General features: G+C 62.6%; 3 protein-coding genes across 3 annotated transcripts in view; 2 read left to right on the top strand and 1 right to left on the bottom strand.

The window, feature by feature from the left end:
* Nucleotides 1-319: 319 nt before the first annotated feature.
* On the top strand, nucleotides 320-1,875 carry MNEG_2375 (hypothetical protein; the record flags this gene model as incomplete). The annotated part of the gene is made up of 4 exons (XM_014049150.1): nucleotides 320-590; nucleotides 898-1,085; nucleotides 1,329-1,436; nucleotides 1,660-1,875. The coding sequence occupies 4 exons, from the start codon at nucleotides 320-322 to the stop codon at nucleotides 1,873-1,875; spliced, it is 783 nt and encodes a 260-aa protein (XP_013904604.1).
* A 6,419-nt stretch (nucleotides 1,876-8,294) lies between these two features.
* Nucleotides 8,295-9,102, top strand: MNEG_2374 (hypothetical protein; the record flags this gene model as incomplete). The annotated part of the gene is made up of 2 exons (XM_014049149.1): nucleotides 8,295-8,821; nucleotides 9,018-9,102. 2 exons carry the CDS (start codon nucleotides 8,295-8,297, stop codon nucleotides 9,100-9,102), a joined length of 612 nt encoding a protein of 203 aa, XP_013904603.1.
* A 5,949-nt stretch (nucleotides 9,103-15,051) lies between these two features.
* MNEG_2373 (hypothetical protein) overlaps nucleotides 15,052-15,263 on the bottom strand; it is a gene marked incomplete at both ends in the record, with an annotated part of 6,931 nt that continues 6,719 nt past the window's right edge. Inside the window, one exon of the mRNA XM_014049148.1 lies at nucleotides 15,052-15,237. Coding sequence (XP_013904602.1) covers nucleotides 15,052-15,237 — 186 coding nt within the window. The remainder of the gene's footprint in view (nucleotides 15,238-15,263) is intronic.

Raw genomic sequence — 15,263 nt, 5'->3', positions numbered from 1 at the left:
GCGGCGCGGCGCCATGACGGCGGCAGCGCCGCCGCCACAGCAGGAGCAGCAGCAGCCGTGCTGCGGCGATCTCCCGTCGCGGCCCTGCCTGCCGTCCGCGCTCGCACCGCCGCCGCCGCCGCCTGGTTTTGGCCCCTGCACACGCGACCCGCTCAACGGCCGCGCCGCGCCCAGCACCAACCCAGGAAAGCGCGCGGCGGCGGCGCCGCCGCCGCCGCGGCTGCCGCTGCAGGCAGGGTGGCAGCAGCGCCCGGCTGCGGGCGCCGGCTGCGAGTCCTCGGCTGCCAGCGAGCACAGCTGGCCCCAGTCTTGTAGCATCATGCCAGTGGATGACGATGACAAGGCGGCAGCAGAGGACGACGCAAACAATGCGTGCAGCAACCTCGTGCGCCCGAGCTTCCTGGCCGCCCACCCGAAAGCCCGCTGCCGCTGCCACGCGCCCTGCTGCGCCTGCGGCGGCGCGGCGGCCGCGGCGGCGCGGTCGGTGAGCGCACGGCTGCTGTGCGCTGAGGTCAGCGTGTACACCGACGCAAGCAGCCCCGAGGCGCTGGCGGCCGCGAATGACATCATGGCGCGCATCTGGCTTCCTGGTGGGTGTATCGATGTGCCTCCTGCGGCACCCTACTTGGCAAGGCCGCGCCGCCGCGGCGGAATCCCCCGTCGTCGCGCGTGCATCAATGCGTCGCCGCCGCCGACACCAGCGCCACGTGGCCCACCCACCCCCAAGCTGCCGCATCCCTGCCCACCGCCTCCCGTGCCACCTCAGATAGCTCACGGCACCATCCACATGCAATTTGCGCCGCCACCCTTTCAACCGGCCCTCCCAACCTCCCCTCTCTCGCCGTCGCCTCAACCCACGCGCCCTCCGCTGCCCTTGCAACCCACCGCACACCGCAGGCGGCGTGACCTACGAGCCCGTGTCCCTGGGGTCTGCCGAGTTCCAGATGGGCGTGATGTGGCAGTTCCCCGCCTTTGCCGTGGCCCTGGGCGCATCCTACTTCCGCCGCCTGCTGGCCGCCAAGCCGCACCTGGCGCTCGCCGCGCGCCGCTGCCCCGCGTTCGGCGCCTACTGCTGCGGCGCGCAGGTGCGTATGCACGTGCGCAGTCTTGCGATGCTCAAGCCACGGCCTGATGTGAGCCAGCGGGTCACCGCAGAGCCTGTCCTGCAAAGAAACCGAGTCATCAACCCTGGCCATGCCGCATGGCCGATGTGCGGCACATCGAAGCAACAAAACCGCCCTCCATGATCCTCTCGTACCCTCATGCTCCGCCCCGCCCGCGCCCAACGGCCCGCCCGCCGCCCCTGCCCGCCCAACGCACGCGCGCAGCCGCCCCCGCTGCCGCCGCCGCCGCCGGCCGAGGGCAATGCCATGGAGGTGACCCTGCGCTCCGCCCAGTTCACCTGTATCTTCCTGGCCACCAAAGTGGCCGACCAGGTGCGGCCCTCAACCACCCGCCCACTTTGTCCAGTGCCAAACCGCGTATGGACCAGGCGTTTGATGCGCCGTTGCGCACGGCCCTCCAGCTGCCATTGTGTAGGGCGTGCCGCGTCATCGCGCGTCCTTCCCACACGCCCGCGCGTCGCGCTGCCCCGTCCCTTGCTGACCCCCGCCGCGTCCACTGCCCGTTGGACCCAAAACCCTGAAACCCCCACGACAGGTCCACGCACACGGCCTCCTCCGCTTCATGCTGGGCGCGCTGTGCGGCGCCCGCCACGCGGTGCACCCAGATCAGGCGTCCGAGGTTGAGCTGCGCTGCCTCGAGGGCCTCAACTGGCGGCTGGGGCCCTACTTCTCAGAGGACCCCATGGGCGGCGACGACGCTGACCTGGCGGCGGCGTTCCACGGCGGCGGCTGCGGCGCGGGCGCGTACTGAAGACGGCGCCGGCGGGACGGGCGCCGTTTCGGGGCGCTCGCCGCGCGGCGCCACGCGACCCACGGGGCAGGCGCTGTTTCAGGGCGGGCGCCGCCCGCGCCGCGGCTTGCGGCGCGCCCCGCAGGGCCTTGATGTCGGGGCTTGGGACCATGCGTAGACATGAATAGACAGGAAACCGCATGGCCCGGTTTGATGGCGCCGCCTGCCCCCTGGCAGGCAGCGTCAGAGGGAAGTCCCGACCAAGCCCCGCCCGCCCCATACGCCGAGCCGGCCCCTGGCACTCTCAACTCGCCCAAGTCCTCGGGCCGCGCGTGTACCGTCGGAGGGGCCAGGCGCTGAAATGGGGACCCGCTTGCCTGGTCCCCCTCCTCTCACACGCACGCGTTCGGGCGCACGTGTGGACGTCCGTGCCGCCGTGCATGCATGCCGTTTCGTTGCACGACGCAAAACCCCGCTGATCAGGAGTTGATAGTTGGAGCGGCGACTGGTCGTGCGCGAGCACGCGCCTCCGCTCTCAAACCGCCACGATAATCGAGCGCATGCGTTCGAGCGTCTATCCGTTTGGTGTGACTTTCAGAGCGCCATACCCCAAACCACCGATGGGCCTGCCGCCGCTTTTGGCACTCGTCGGCCTCCACCCTGCCTGCCTGAAACCTGCAGATAGCATCCACACACGCCGGCGCGCGAGCGACGCCCGCGCCACCGCCGCAGCGGCGTGCCGCGCAAGGCGTTCGCCGTGTGGGGCCCCGCGCTTGCCGCAGTTCCGGGCGCTGGCGCGTGTCGTATTGAACCTGCTGCTTCCACTGCTCGTTTGCCTGTGGATTGGATTGCAGAATGCAGCCTGGCTTGCCGCCTTGTGCGCCTTATGTGCAGGTGCATGGGTCGCACGCAACTCGCGGCAAGAATGAGATCCCTTCAGATGCGGCTGTGCGCGCTCGCGCAACCTTGTTGCCCCGGCCTTGCTGCATCGATCGAGGGGCCCATGCTTCCGTCGTCAGCAGGCGGGGAGCATAGCGATGTTTACTGCTTGTCACCTGTCACCGCAGCTGCGAAGGTTTTGACGGACTGCGCCAGGTTTTGGTTGGACGATCGATTGCGGCCCCCAACCCGCGCCTTGCTGCCATTGCTGACTCCCATCGTCCCATCTGCTGCTCCAGCCACCGCCAGGGGCTCCCGCTTTTGTCGCATGGCGGGGGGCATCCTTTTGCCTGCCTAGACGCAGACGCTGCACCTGCTGTGCCGCTCACTGACGAAACAACCGAGCGCGCAGGACGCCACTGCCGAGCAGCGCACTGCCCCACCGCAAAGCGCGCCCCGCCGTTTCTTGCTGTGCGCCCCGTGAGCAGAACGCGCACCCCCTTGCCTGTCGTGCGGGCCTCGACATCCACGTGGCGCCCGGTCGCCCAGCAACCGGGGCCCGAGGACCTCAGCTGTCCCCCTGTTTTTTGAGAGCTGCTGTGTGCCATGCGGCTAGCTTCTGCCTGCCGCTTTTTGCACATGACAGCCACGCACATTTGTTTCTATCTTGCACTGCACTTGCACGCGCACTCCAAACTGATCAGTTTCCTGTTGCAGGGCGTCAGCCCGACTTGACTTTCCCCCTGACAAACCTGACAAGACCAGACATCCATGCCTGCACTGTACGCTGCATCTGCACATGACCAAAGCCGCTTTAGCTGCCCTTCAAACCCCCTGGTGGTTTTTGTTGAACCACGTTTTCCCGCTGCGCCTCAGCGGAAATTCTCGCTTTGCCTCTAGATGTCCAGTTAACTGCCCGCCTCCCGCATCACTTTGAGGTTCCTTTTGGTTTGCTTGCCGCGCACCCACCCATCCGGACTGTCTGATTGCCCGCGCCGTCCGCTGGGCTTTGCAGCAAGCGCATGTGCTGTCGCAGCCGCATGCAGCTGTCCCTGCCATTTGGACGTCTGGTCGGCCTAGAATCCGGCGCAGTGAGCGCTGCACCCCCGAATCCCCCCTACTCGTCACGCAAGCGCATCATCCGGCAAATGAGCCGTTTGCCACATGCAGTCCAGCAGCCCTGCAGCTGCACTGCTGCCAACTGTCATGCTCTTGTCATCCCATCACATTCGTACCAACGCTCGGAGGGTTGACCCCTATAGTACTCGTGATGCATTTGCGCATCGTCGTTGCCCCTACCCGCTTTTCAGCACACTGTTTCCCACGAAATTTCGCGCGAGGTCCCAGGGCCGCTGCGGCAGCGGCCCGCAGGCGCAGCCCATTCAGAATGCGCGTTGAGAGGATGAGTGAGCCCTCACCTCCCCGGCCATTCCCGCCCCCTTCGAATCCCGCAAATGAGGTGTTGAACGAATAGCAAGCCGTCACCTCAACCCAATCAAGCTCCCACCTGTCTAGAAACACCCCTGCTGTTTCCTGTACCAAATTGCCCAACTTCCAACCCCAAACTCGTGCGCCCCTCAAACACCATGCAATGCGAAGTGCTTTGTGCTTCGAATGCTCGAATGTATAGGAAGCTTCCCCACGCGCCTCACCTGCGTCCTCTCCCACTGCCTTCTCGCCCACCTGCCTGCATGCGTCATCCCAAGGTTTCAGCGGCGCGCAATGGCCCTTGACCCTTTGGTGGGGCCGGGTTTGTTCTAGAGTCGGCACTGTCTTGTCTTGAGAAGTTGCTTTCCAACTGGATGACCAAAAGGGGATCGGCAACTTTCAACACTTTATCAAGAGGAGGGGCTTGCGTGTGGTGCGGGCGCCCTGCCGCCCTCACTCACGTCGGCTTGCTTGATGTGCCTTGCAGACACAGCACCCCCGGCGCCACGCCCGCGCATGCCCCTGCGGCCAGGGCGGCGCCGCGCTTGCCGCATAATGTTTGTCTTGATGCATACAGATGTTGGCAGCTTTGTGCATTTAGCTGTTGGTGTTTCACCTCGGGGATGTGAAAATCCTCTGCAATCACATGTTGAGCTTCCGGTGGCCAAGGAAACACACAAGGCTGAGCACAGGTGCTGGAGTTGACAGTCGCAGGCAGCCGCACAGTTGATTGCGATGGAAAACCCTCGCGCTCTCTCCTGGAGCTGCAGGGACAGCACCCGGCAGCATCAGTATTGGTCATCCCTGCTGTTGAGGATTGGGGGAGAGTGTTTTGACCAGCTGATGTCACACCAGCGCGGCGTGAAGGGGAAATGAGGCAGTTGTGGGGCGTGCGGAGTGCATAGAAGTGGTGGAGTTTGAACCTTTCAGGATGTGGCAGCGCATCGGCTGGACCTGTGGGGCGGCCGGTGGGAAGGGCGGGCGGGTGCATCAAGCGGGTGTGGGGTGCGTGTGGGCGCTCTATGTTGCAAAGGGGGAATGGGGCAGACACAAGGCATGCCCGAGTGGAGTGCGCGTGATGGGAGGGAGGAGGTTTGACGCTGCTTGGATGCGGGAATGCAATGGAAAATCGTCGCTGCGCTTTGCGAGTATTACGCGCTGTGGGGCTGCGCGCTTCGCAGCGTGGCATGCATTGCGGCGAAGGCATGCGGCACCCGCCGCCCAGGTACAACGAATACATGCGCTGCGATTATTGGTGTGCTTGATGGCTGACTCGCCAGGATCTTGAGATGAGAACCTCGCACACAAGGCCGTGCACCTTAGACTCGTTTCACTCGGTCACCCACCCCTACAGCTGCACTGCTTCTTGCATCCTGCAGATTTGAAATGTGCAGTTTTTGCAGCGCACCTCTTCTGCGTTGTAAGCCCGATCGAGGCGCGCTGGTGCCGCGCGGAAGCCGGCGAGCAGGTCTGCACGCGAGTTGGACTTGGCGCACCACCAGTGGGTCGCGGGCGCCTTGCCGTCGTAGCTGGGGTTAGGGCGAGGTTGGGGTGGCGGGGTTGGTTTTGGAAGGCGTGTTGAGCCTTGGGCATTTGGGACTGAGTTTGGCACAAGCAGGTCAGAGGGTGGCAGCATACATGTAATGTGCCCATGACCTTGCACAGGCGCCTGGGCCGCTGCCGCTGCTGCTGCCACTGCTGCTGCCACTGCTGCTGCCACTGCTGCTGCCACTGCTGCTGCCACTGCTGCTGCCACTGCTGCTGCTGCCACTGCTGCTGCCACTGCTGCTGCTTGGTGTGCTGCTGCTGCTGCTGCTGCTGCTGCTGCTGCTGCTGCTGCTGCTGACGCCGCCAGCACTGAGGCTGTCACAGCTGGCACCGGCGCCAGCGCCACCACCGCCGCTGCCGCCGCAGCTACCAACTCCGCCTGCGCCTGCATGGGGACCGCAGCGGCTGCAGCAGCAGTTTCCTGTGCATCTGCAGGGGCGGCGGCCGTGTCCCGAGCTGCTGCCAGGAGTGGCAGCGTTGCGCTTGGCCGCGCTATGGCCGCCCCGCCAACACGTAAGTGTCACCGACCCCAGAAGTGCCCGCGTGCGAGGGCGGTGGAGGCTGCCTGACGCGCGCCGAGCACCCGCCTCACCCATTCTGAGTCAGCAAGGAGCTGCAGAACCTCGCGTGCAGGGCCCCGCAAGGTGTTGAAACCGAAGTGATCCTCCACCAGGTGCCGCCGCAGCCCCAGCAGCGCGTCGGGCCCCACTGGGATCTCTACCACTGGCGGCCAGCAAGGGTCCGCGTGCGGTGCACGGGTGCGCGACTCTCAGGCGAGGGGCCGCCATGACTCGGGGGCGCCGCCAAGAGGAAGCCCTCCTCGTAATGCCCGTCAAGCGCCGACAGAGCATGCGAACCAGGCGGTGTTTCCGCTGCGGGCGGCGCCGGCGATGAGGGCGGCGCCGGCGACGCGGAGGGCAGCCCCCCGCGCACCCACAGGTGTGGCGTGTGAGGGTAGGGGGCGCACGCCCCAACCTCCAGACCCGCAGCATATGCAGATTGCTGCGCTCGACTCGGATGGGGCCGCCACCCCCCTTTGCTGCAGCCACAACTCCACGCCACCGCCTTTGTTGGCCACGAGGTGGCCCTTTGTGCGTCTGTGGGCCCCATGCAGCACCACAGCCTGGCAGCCGCGACGCCAGTCGTCATCAGTCGGCAGCTGCTCTTGTCCAGGAGGCACCGACAGCGCCTGCGCACAATGGAGAGGGGGGGCGGCTGTTGCGCATGCCAGCAACTGCGAGGAATTAGCAGTGCGCAGGACGGGCGGAATCCATGCGCCCCGCCCAGCTGGACGACACATGAGGAGTCCTGGCATAACCAAAGCAAACCTTGAGATGCTGAGTCGCCGTATCCTTCGGCACGCGCCCACTGCCGGCGCCGATTGCCTGGGCGGCATCCAAACGGCCGCCTGTGCTGCCGGCTCCCTGCAACAAGCTGGCATCTGTACACCAAGCCACACGCCACCCTTGCCCCGCCTGCCCGACAACTGTGCCAGTCGTGTTCTTGCGGGCGTGCGTCACGGCCAAGCCCGGGCGTGCCCGGGCGGAACGGCGGAGGCAGCAGGGATCTTGGCAACAAGAAGTCGAGGGTGGCACGCAGCCGGCCTCGGGGCGGCATGAGCAGCACATCAGGTTGGCTGCCTGCGCGTGCAACGCCACGACGCCAAGCACCGGCAGCTGCGCCTCGGTCACGACCTGCAGCTGCAGCAGCATCCCTCGTGCTACTGCGAGCGGGCTACAGGGCACGCGGCGGCACCCATCGTCAGACCCACTAGGCAGCGTGTTCCAGAGCCCCGACATGCCTCCTGACGAGTCCGCATCGTCGGCCGCCTGCAGTCCTGCGGCCCAACAAAGGCCGCCCTCACTGCCACTGCACCCATCGCTGCCGCTGTCTGTTCCTAGCCATCCGGAATGTTACGCCGCCTGCGCCATCCTGCCACCACTGTGCACGCTGAAAACGCCCGCGGCCCCATGGGCGGCACCCTGTGGGCGGCCGCTGCGCCGCGTAGCAGCGGCTGTGGCTGGTGCGCTGGCTCTGCCGCTGTGCCTAACATGAAAAATCGCCGGAGTATACCCGAAGTAAATAGCGGAACAGATACTCAACCTTGTGTGGTTCAAGTGGGCACATGCACTTGACACCCGTGAGCAGGGTGCGGGGTGATTCGCAGATTCGTGGCTATCAGCGCGATGCAGTTGCGAATCTATTAATATATGCATTTATTTGATACATATTGCCGGATTAATGCTGCCGGCGTGGCTGGTGTGGCTATCGTAGCTAAGAGGGCTGGTTTGGCTGAGGCTCCTGGAGTTGCGCTCCGCAGCTCCGCAGTGACGCGCAGGCAATAGAGGCGAGGCGGCCATTTGTCCGCGTCTGAACCATTCAACGCCTACTTTCGGCCCAGCGATTGAACGGCACGCAGCCTGCACCTCACCTGGCACCGGCCTTCCTGTGTGTGGGCATCCAGGGCGGTCACTTCAGGCCGCATTGCCTCCTTTAGCACAATATTATCTTGCCGCAACCCACATCTTGCGCGTCAATTATCCTGGACCGTCCGTCAACTTCTGCCCGGGAATCGAAATACCGTAATGGCCAAGCTCCTTTGGCTCTGCATGGCTGCGGCCCTCGCTGTCTCGTCCTCTGCTCAATCAACGGGCGTGGGCGTGGGCGCGCAGCCCAACGGCGCCGCGACCGCCGAAGTGGGGGCACCTGGCACCAGCGTCGCTGCAAAATCGGGTGCTGGTGGCGCCACCGTCAATGTGCCCGCACCCCTCACCACTGTGACCTCCACTACTGTGGCCACCCCCGCCGGCAAGGTGTCTAGGACTGCAGTGACATCCCCCGGCACTGCCGTGCTTGCCACCAAGGCCAGTGGCAACGCCGCAGTGAAGACGTCCGCTCCCGCCACTAGAGTGACCGTCCCTGTACCCAAGCCCGCCGGCACCGCCGGCAAAGTGGACGCCCCTGCGAACGCCGCCACCTCCACTACCACCGGCAACACCCCGTCCGGCAAGGCCTCAGACACCGTGGTCGCCGCGCCCGGCACCCCGGTCGTCGCCACCACCAAGCCGAGCGGCTTTGCCGACGTCGCTGCTGTCACCGCCCCTGCAACCAGGTGCGGGGTTGTGTGGCACGTGCGGGTGCAACGTGCGGGCATCAGTCCTTTGAGGGCAACGTTAATATGCAGCCGTGCAATTCCCTTGGCGTTCAGCCATCATGTATGCCGCGCCCTAAACGTGCAAGCAACGCTACACTCTTGATTTCCTCAACCTTTGTTGGCCCCTCCGCTCTGGCCCACTCCTGCTGCACAGGCCCCCGGCTGGCCCCGTGGTGAATGTTCCTTTCTACAGTGCGACTGCGGTGTTGCCCACTGAGCGTAAAATGGGCAAAAATTGAGACACACGGGTCGCACACAAACTGCAGATGCAGCATGGGCGGTGCAGCTCAGCCGCCTAGACAGTCTAGGCGGCGCTTGCACTGCTTCCATCTGCAGCACCCCAGCACTGGCCTGGCGGCACGGCACTTGATGGCTTTCCAGAGATTGAACATTGGTTGGTCCTTGTCATGCCACCAACGCGTTGCGTGCAGACACCCGTCGCGTCCCGGCCTGCAGGCGTTGAACCCGTCGAGCGTGGAGGTTTGGCAGCATCGCGAGCTGACCAATGACGGTGGAGCAGCAGCTGAGCCCGCGCCTTGGCCGCAATCCCGGCAGCGTGCGGACGAGCGCGCCTGGGCGGCGCCGAGCAGCGCCGCTCGCGCTGCTTGCAGCACGCTGCTGCCTGCCCGGGGAAGCACTGTTGGCCTCGCGCCGCATATTGAGTTATGCCTTTGGTAACCGTTCAAATAAATTTTTGTGTGTGTATTTTTGTATTTTGTCTAAGAACAAGCACTACTGTGGCGTTGGCCTTTCTCTGTGTTGATCTCTGTATAAGTTGTTTGGCTCTTGTTCGTTTGCTTGTTCTTGAGCTCACTATTATCGACCCCCTCTTTGTGAGTAAAGTAATAAAGTAGTAAAGAGTAAACACACCCATCGTGCAACCACATATCAAAACCGGCTCCCTTCAGCAAAGATCTGGAGAAGAGGCCTTGGGTCACGCTCAGTTCCCTGCATTGGTGTCGCTTCCCTGGGCCAAGAGGTGCGCTATTGCAGTATCAAACATCAGCTGGTAGAGCGACTGTAGCGACAGTCGCTTGGGCCTCCTGCCAGCAGCCAACCTTTTGTCAACAGTGGCTGAGCTCATGATCTCGGCCTTCGCGTGCACTGTGTGTGCACGCCTATCGGGACAGCTTGTTGTTGAATTCTTAGCACTCGGCGGAGCAGAGGGCAGACAAGGCTGTCTGCAGTGAAGTGCATTGAACAGCTCACAGATTGGGGGAGTGACCGTTCTGACGCACCTGACGCCCGGCAGGAACAGCCGGACAGCAATCATAAACCAGAAGAGGGACGCAAGTGCGCTCACACACAAGAACCACGCCCGCTGGGCATACCACCACCCGTGGGCTACAGCGATTTCCGGAGAGACGGGAGGCACGGCTGGCCGGCCCGTGGCCAGCGGCCGCAGGCCATGGCCACTAGTTGAGGATTGGACTGACGGCGGACTGGGCATGGACTGCCATTGACCACCAGCTTACAGCTCGGCAACAGGGCAGCGGACAGAGTATTCGGTCAGGTTTCGGCACCGGACAAAGTGTGGCGCGACAGTCCACCCTACATTTATATCCCAAGGTTCACATTCAGATCAAGAAACCAGCCTGAAACACAAGCACACCCATGAAGCACATGATGTATAGCTTGCACCTTGATTGCCTTGTAGGGTGGCTATTTCTGGTTGCCTGTCTTGGGATTAGTAACATCACAACCCCTATTGAGTAAGTACTACCTGTTACACATATCTTTCAGTGGCTCCATTCGGCCATCATCTGATCACGGGATACTTTTTGCTCCACCGCAAAGCTTCCTGCTGAAAGTCAGCTGCATTCAGCACAGTGCTTCGAAGTGACACGAGACGCCACAGGGTGAAGTTTGACACCCAGCAGAGCAGAGTGCTGCTGAGGCAGCTTGGCGGGCCAAACAAAGCTATCCGCACCAGAGCCCGCATCAGAGCAACGTTTCAGCAGCACCCCTGTGCTGCACTGGTCTGGCAATATCGGCACCACGGCGCTGTTGCGATTATTACAGGATCTCTGAGAAATATTTTTGGCAGATTGCTGGGGTGAGCGTTGCAGGGCGCCAGACCGCTTTGCGAGTCACGCTAATAATGTCCACCAGTGCATCCCCCTGCGCCCGCACACGCTTCAAATGTGTGTGCAGGTGCGTACACGCTCGTACACACATGCAACCTGCGCTTGGTGCCGCACGCATCATCCACGGATGCAGAGCCCGCGGTCAGATGGATGGCCACACGTATGCACACATACACACACTCACAATTTGTATGACACACACACACGCACGCACGCATGCGCGTGCGCGCGCGCACACACACACACACACACACACACACACACACACACACACACAGTTGTCCAGCAGCAGCAGCGGCAGTGCTTGGAAGGCTTAAAATGACATGCAGATGCCAGCGATTGACACAAGTCTCAACGAGGCGGGTTGCCTGATGTGCCTTGCAATTGCAGACGCCCGCAGCACCCGAGGCACCCCGCTCGCGCATGCCCCTGCGGCCAGGGCGGCGTGGCGCTTGCCACCCAATGTTTGCCTTGATGCACACAGATGTTTGCAGCATGCCCGCACCGCTTTGTGCATTTAGCTGTTGGTGTTTCACCTTGGGAATGTAAACATCATTTGCAGTTACGAATCAAGCTTCTGGCAGCCAAGCAAACAAATAAACAAGAATGATCAAAGGTGCTGGTTATGACAGTCACGGGCAGCCGCACAGTGTATGGCCATGGGCAACCCACAAGCACTCTCCCGAAGCTGCATAGACAGCACCCAGCAACATTAAAATGGTCTTCCCTACTGTTCAGGATTGAGGGAGATTGGTTTGACCAGGTGCGGCAGATGAAGCCCTGAGTCATCACCTTGTGATCCTCGAATAACCACACTCCATACACCATTCACGTTGAATTGTGTTTATATTAACAACATCAACACCACCACCAACAACAACCACTGGGACACGGCCCCATTTAGACACGGCGCAGGCGCGGCGGCGCCGCTCGCCGCGCGGCTCGTCGCCGGTGGCGGCGCTGTCGCGGCGGTGGCGGACGTGATGGTGACGTCGCCAAAATTTGCATTGAATGACTCGCACCACACGGCGAGCACGCGGCAGTTTGAGGAGAAGTCGGCCTGCGGGACAAGCACCAGCTGGACCTGCGACGGCCAGGAGGGGCAGAGCGGCAAAAATAGGTGGGCAGTGGGCGCCGATGTGAAGGGGAACTGAGGCATTTATGGGGCGTGCGGAGTGCATGTGGATGATGGAGGTCAACCTGCTGGTCAGGGTGTGGCGGTGCATCCGGCGCGATTGGGCTCGTAGCGGCGCGTCGCAAGGCGCGCTGTGGGGGAGCGTGCAGTGGTGTGTGGCACGCGATCGGGCGATGTCGTGCGGCGCCGGCCGCCCAGGTGCGCTGGGTACACGCATTGCGTTGATGATGTGGCGGCTGGCTGGCCAGGGTGTTGGGATTTACAGCTAGCACAGTGAGCCGTGCACACACGCCTTGATTGACCGGACCACCACCCCCACTGCAGCTGCAACACATCTTGCAGCCTAGAAAGCCGCGATTGCCCGGCGCACCGTTTCCTCGTTGTAAATACGCGTCAGGCGCGCCGGTGCCGCGCGGAAGCCGGCGCGCAGGTCTGCGCGCGAGCTAGACTTGGCGCACCACCAGTAGGCGGCGGGGGCGGCGCCGTCGTATCTGCCAGCAGAAAGGTTTGAGGGGTGGGTGGGGTGTTGGGCGTGGGGAGTAAATCATTGTGAGCGCGGATTGAAGGGGGCTTTCCAAACCCGCGCACACAGTCGTGCGATGCTTTGAGTGTGAGGTGCTTGCCATCTGGAGCAGACAACAGGGGGAGATTATTGGCAACTTGCCAAGAAGCGCGATGATAAAGGCAAGGCAGGGGGTGCTGACAAGAGAGGGGATGTGCTGCGACAGCCAGGGAAGCCTTCTCATTTTTTTCAGAGGCCCATCAACAAGCATCGGCCGCCTCCCCTTGGTTCGGCTGACAAGGAAGTTTGGGCAGGCGGGGCGGGCGGAGGGGCGGGAGCTGAGCGGCTCACGTGAAGCCGTCGACGGTCACAGCTGAGCAGTTGTTGACGGCGACCGTCCCGGCCACCTGACAAGTTATGGGGGCGGTGAGGTGGTGCGCGTCGGGTGGTACAGCGCCGAGGCCTCGAGGCAGTGGGGTGGTCATAACAGTGAGGATGGCAGTGACGCTTGTGGGCGTTGGTGCAGGCCTGCCACCTTGCGAGCTTAGTTGGCTGGCGACCCCATGGCGCCTCTCACGTCGTGCTGCAGAGTAGATAGCTGTCCTTTGAAGCCAGAAAAGGCGCAGGCTGGCGCGGTAGCGGCGGCGGCACCCAGCGGTGCGGTCACCAAAAGCAGCATGGAGAGAGCTGCTGCCACAGCAGCGCCGCGCACTGTTTGAAGCATACTGTAGCTGAGGCGCAGCGCTGGGTGGTTTGCACGTGGCACGGCAGTGATGAATTCGTTGACAGTTGGAATGTAGATGTCTGTCGCCCTTCGTTGAAGGCACTGCAAGCTCGTGACCCACACCCGGGCACCACGCACCCACCCAGCGAGCAGCAGCTGCTAGCTCCGTTCTGTCGGTGGCACTCGTTCGCTGGAAGGCCGACGAGATTCCGGACTTTGAACATTTGTCACAGTCGCGATTCGTGCTCGCAGCTGCTGGTGAGGACCGCCTCCATTGTTGGATCATGAAATGTCCAGTACAGTACCTCATGACAATGGGTGCTGCGGTGCTGAATGGATGCGATGCCCACATTGCATGGCGACCACCATGTATGACACTAATTGTGCGTTCTGGTGCCATCACACCATGAAACCTCAGCTGCGCATGGCACCAAAACGCCAGACCTGACATAGCCAGCCCTCCCGACCTTTGCCCACCAGCATCTTGTGGCCATGCGACCGCCGAGGGTGCGCGTGCAACCATGCATGGGAGGGTTTTCAGGGTTCAGCAGGCATGGGCAAAAGGTTTTCAATAAGGCAGGCCCACGCCACAGCCGCAACCTGTTCGTAGTGACGAGGCCCGCACTGTTATGCGCTTGGTCCCAGGATCCTTGGCACCGATTACGCGTTTGCGTCAATCTCGGCTGCGATTGCGTGCGCACTGCAACACCGAAAGCTTGAAACCAGACTGCCGCACACTCTGCGGCACCCTTGATCCCGCACTGGCTTCCAGCCTTTGACTCGTTTCCTGCACTGAACAGACTCATTGTCTGCGAGAGCAGCAACGCACCGCAGGTAGATGGGCCATCTGGTGATACCTCTAAGCAAATGCCCTCGCACAACTACGCGCTGTTGGTATTTCTTGAATGCGGGCCTATCGTGGCGGCGGTGGAAACCTATCCGTGGATGTCACCGCTGCGCAGCAGGACGCGAAATAAACCATACGCCGCGCCCGCATTGCAACAGTCTTCATCAAAGATTTCGGATAGCTCCAGAAGGTCTCGGCATCCCCCCCCCCCCCCCGCGGCCGCGTGCCGACGGCCAGGCGGGCGTGGAGGGGCGGACTCCGCGGCCCGCGGGCGCGCCTCTGTCGTGCAGGCAGCCGACGTGGCGCGCCTGTGCCGCGGCCCGGCTGTCAGGGGCGCCTGCGCGCGGTCAGCTGTTGGTGCTGCTGGTACCGATCGTGGTACTACAACATTCCTGATAAAAATCTTGATCTGATCACATCAATATGGGAAGTGGAAAAAACCACGTGCAGTTACAGGTTGAGATGTTGGTGGCCAAGCAAATAGACAAAAGAATCAGGAGAAAAGTTTAATTATTTGGACCGTCGCACGCACTCAAAGACTTCTCTTGCCAGGTAATAAGCTCCACAAAGTCTCTTCTGGGGCTGCTTTAAAACCAACCGACATCCAGCATTAGATTAGGTCGTCCCTGATGTTGTGTGTGGATTACTTGGGGCAGATCGGTTTCGACCAGGCGCCGCAAATGGGCGCCTCAGTCATCGCCATTCAACCCCCAAGTCATCCTAAAAACTGGTGAAGCAAGTGTGAAGATACAATGTTGCTGGCATCAGCCGCGTTCACGCAGCGCTCAATGTAGCCTGTCCCAAGCAAGCATGCAGCCATCTTGCATCCATGGTTGCGGATGACGCAGGCGTGCGCAACCGAGTGTCACAGCAACAAGGCTCGTGCTGGCAAACTAATGGACTAGCCCTGACGCTGCCACCCCCACGACCGCCGCTGCCCGCAGCAGCTTCCGGCCACCCTGCGCAGCGGCAGGCGTGATGGTGACGTCACCAAAGTTGGCCTTGGCCGTCTCGCACCACACGGCCAGCACGCGGCAGTTTGTGGAGAAGTCGACCTGGGGGACGAGCGACAGCTGGACCTGCGGGGCGGCCAGGAGGGGCGCAG

This window comes from Monoraphidium neglectum (genome assembly GCF_000611645.1).
Source record: "Monoraphidium neglectum strain SAG 48.87 unplaced genomic scaffold scaffold00267, whole genome shotgun sequence".
Taxonomy (NCBI): Eukaryota; Viridiplantae; Chlorophyta; class Chlorophyceae; order Sphaeropleales; family Selenastraceae; genus Monoraphidium; species Monoraphidium neglectum.
Note: the sequence above shows the minus strand (reverse complement) of the source record. Positions and strands in the feature narration are given on the sequence as shown.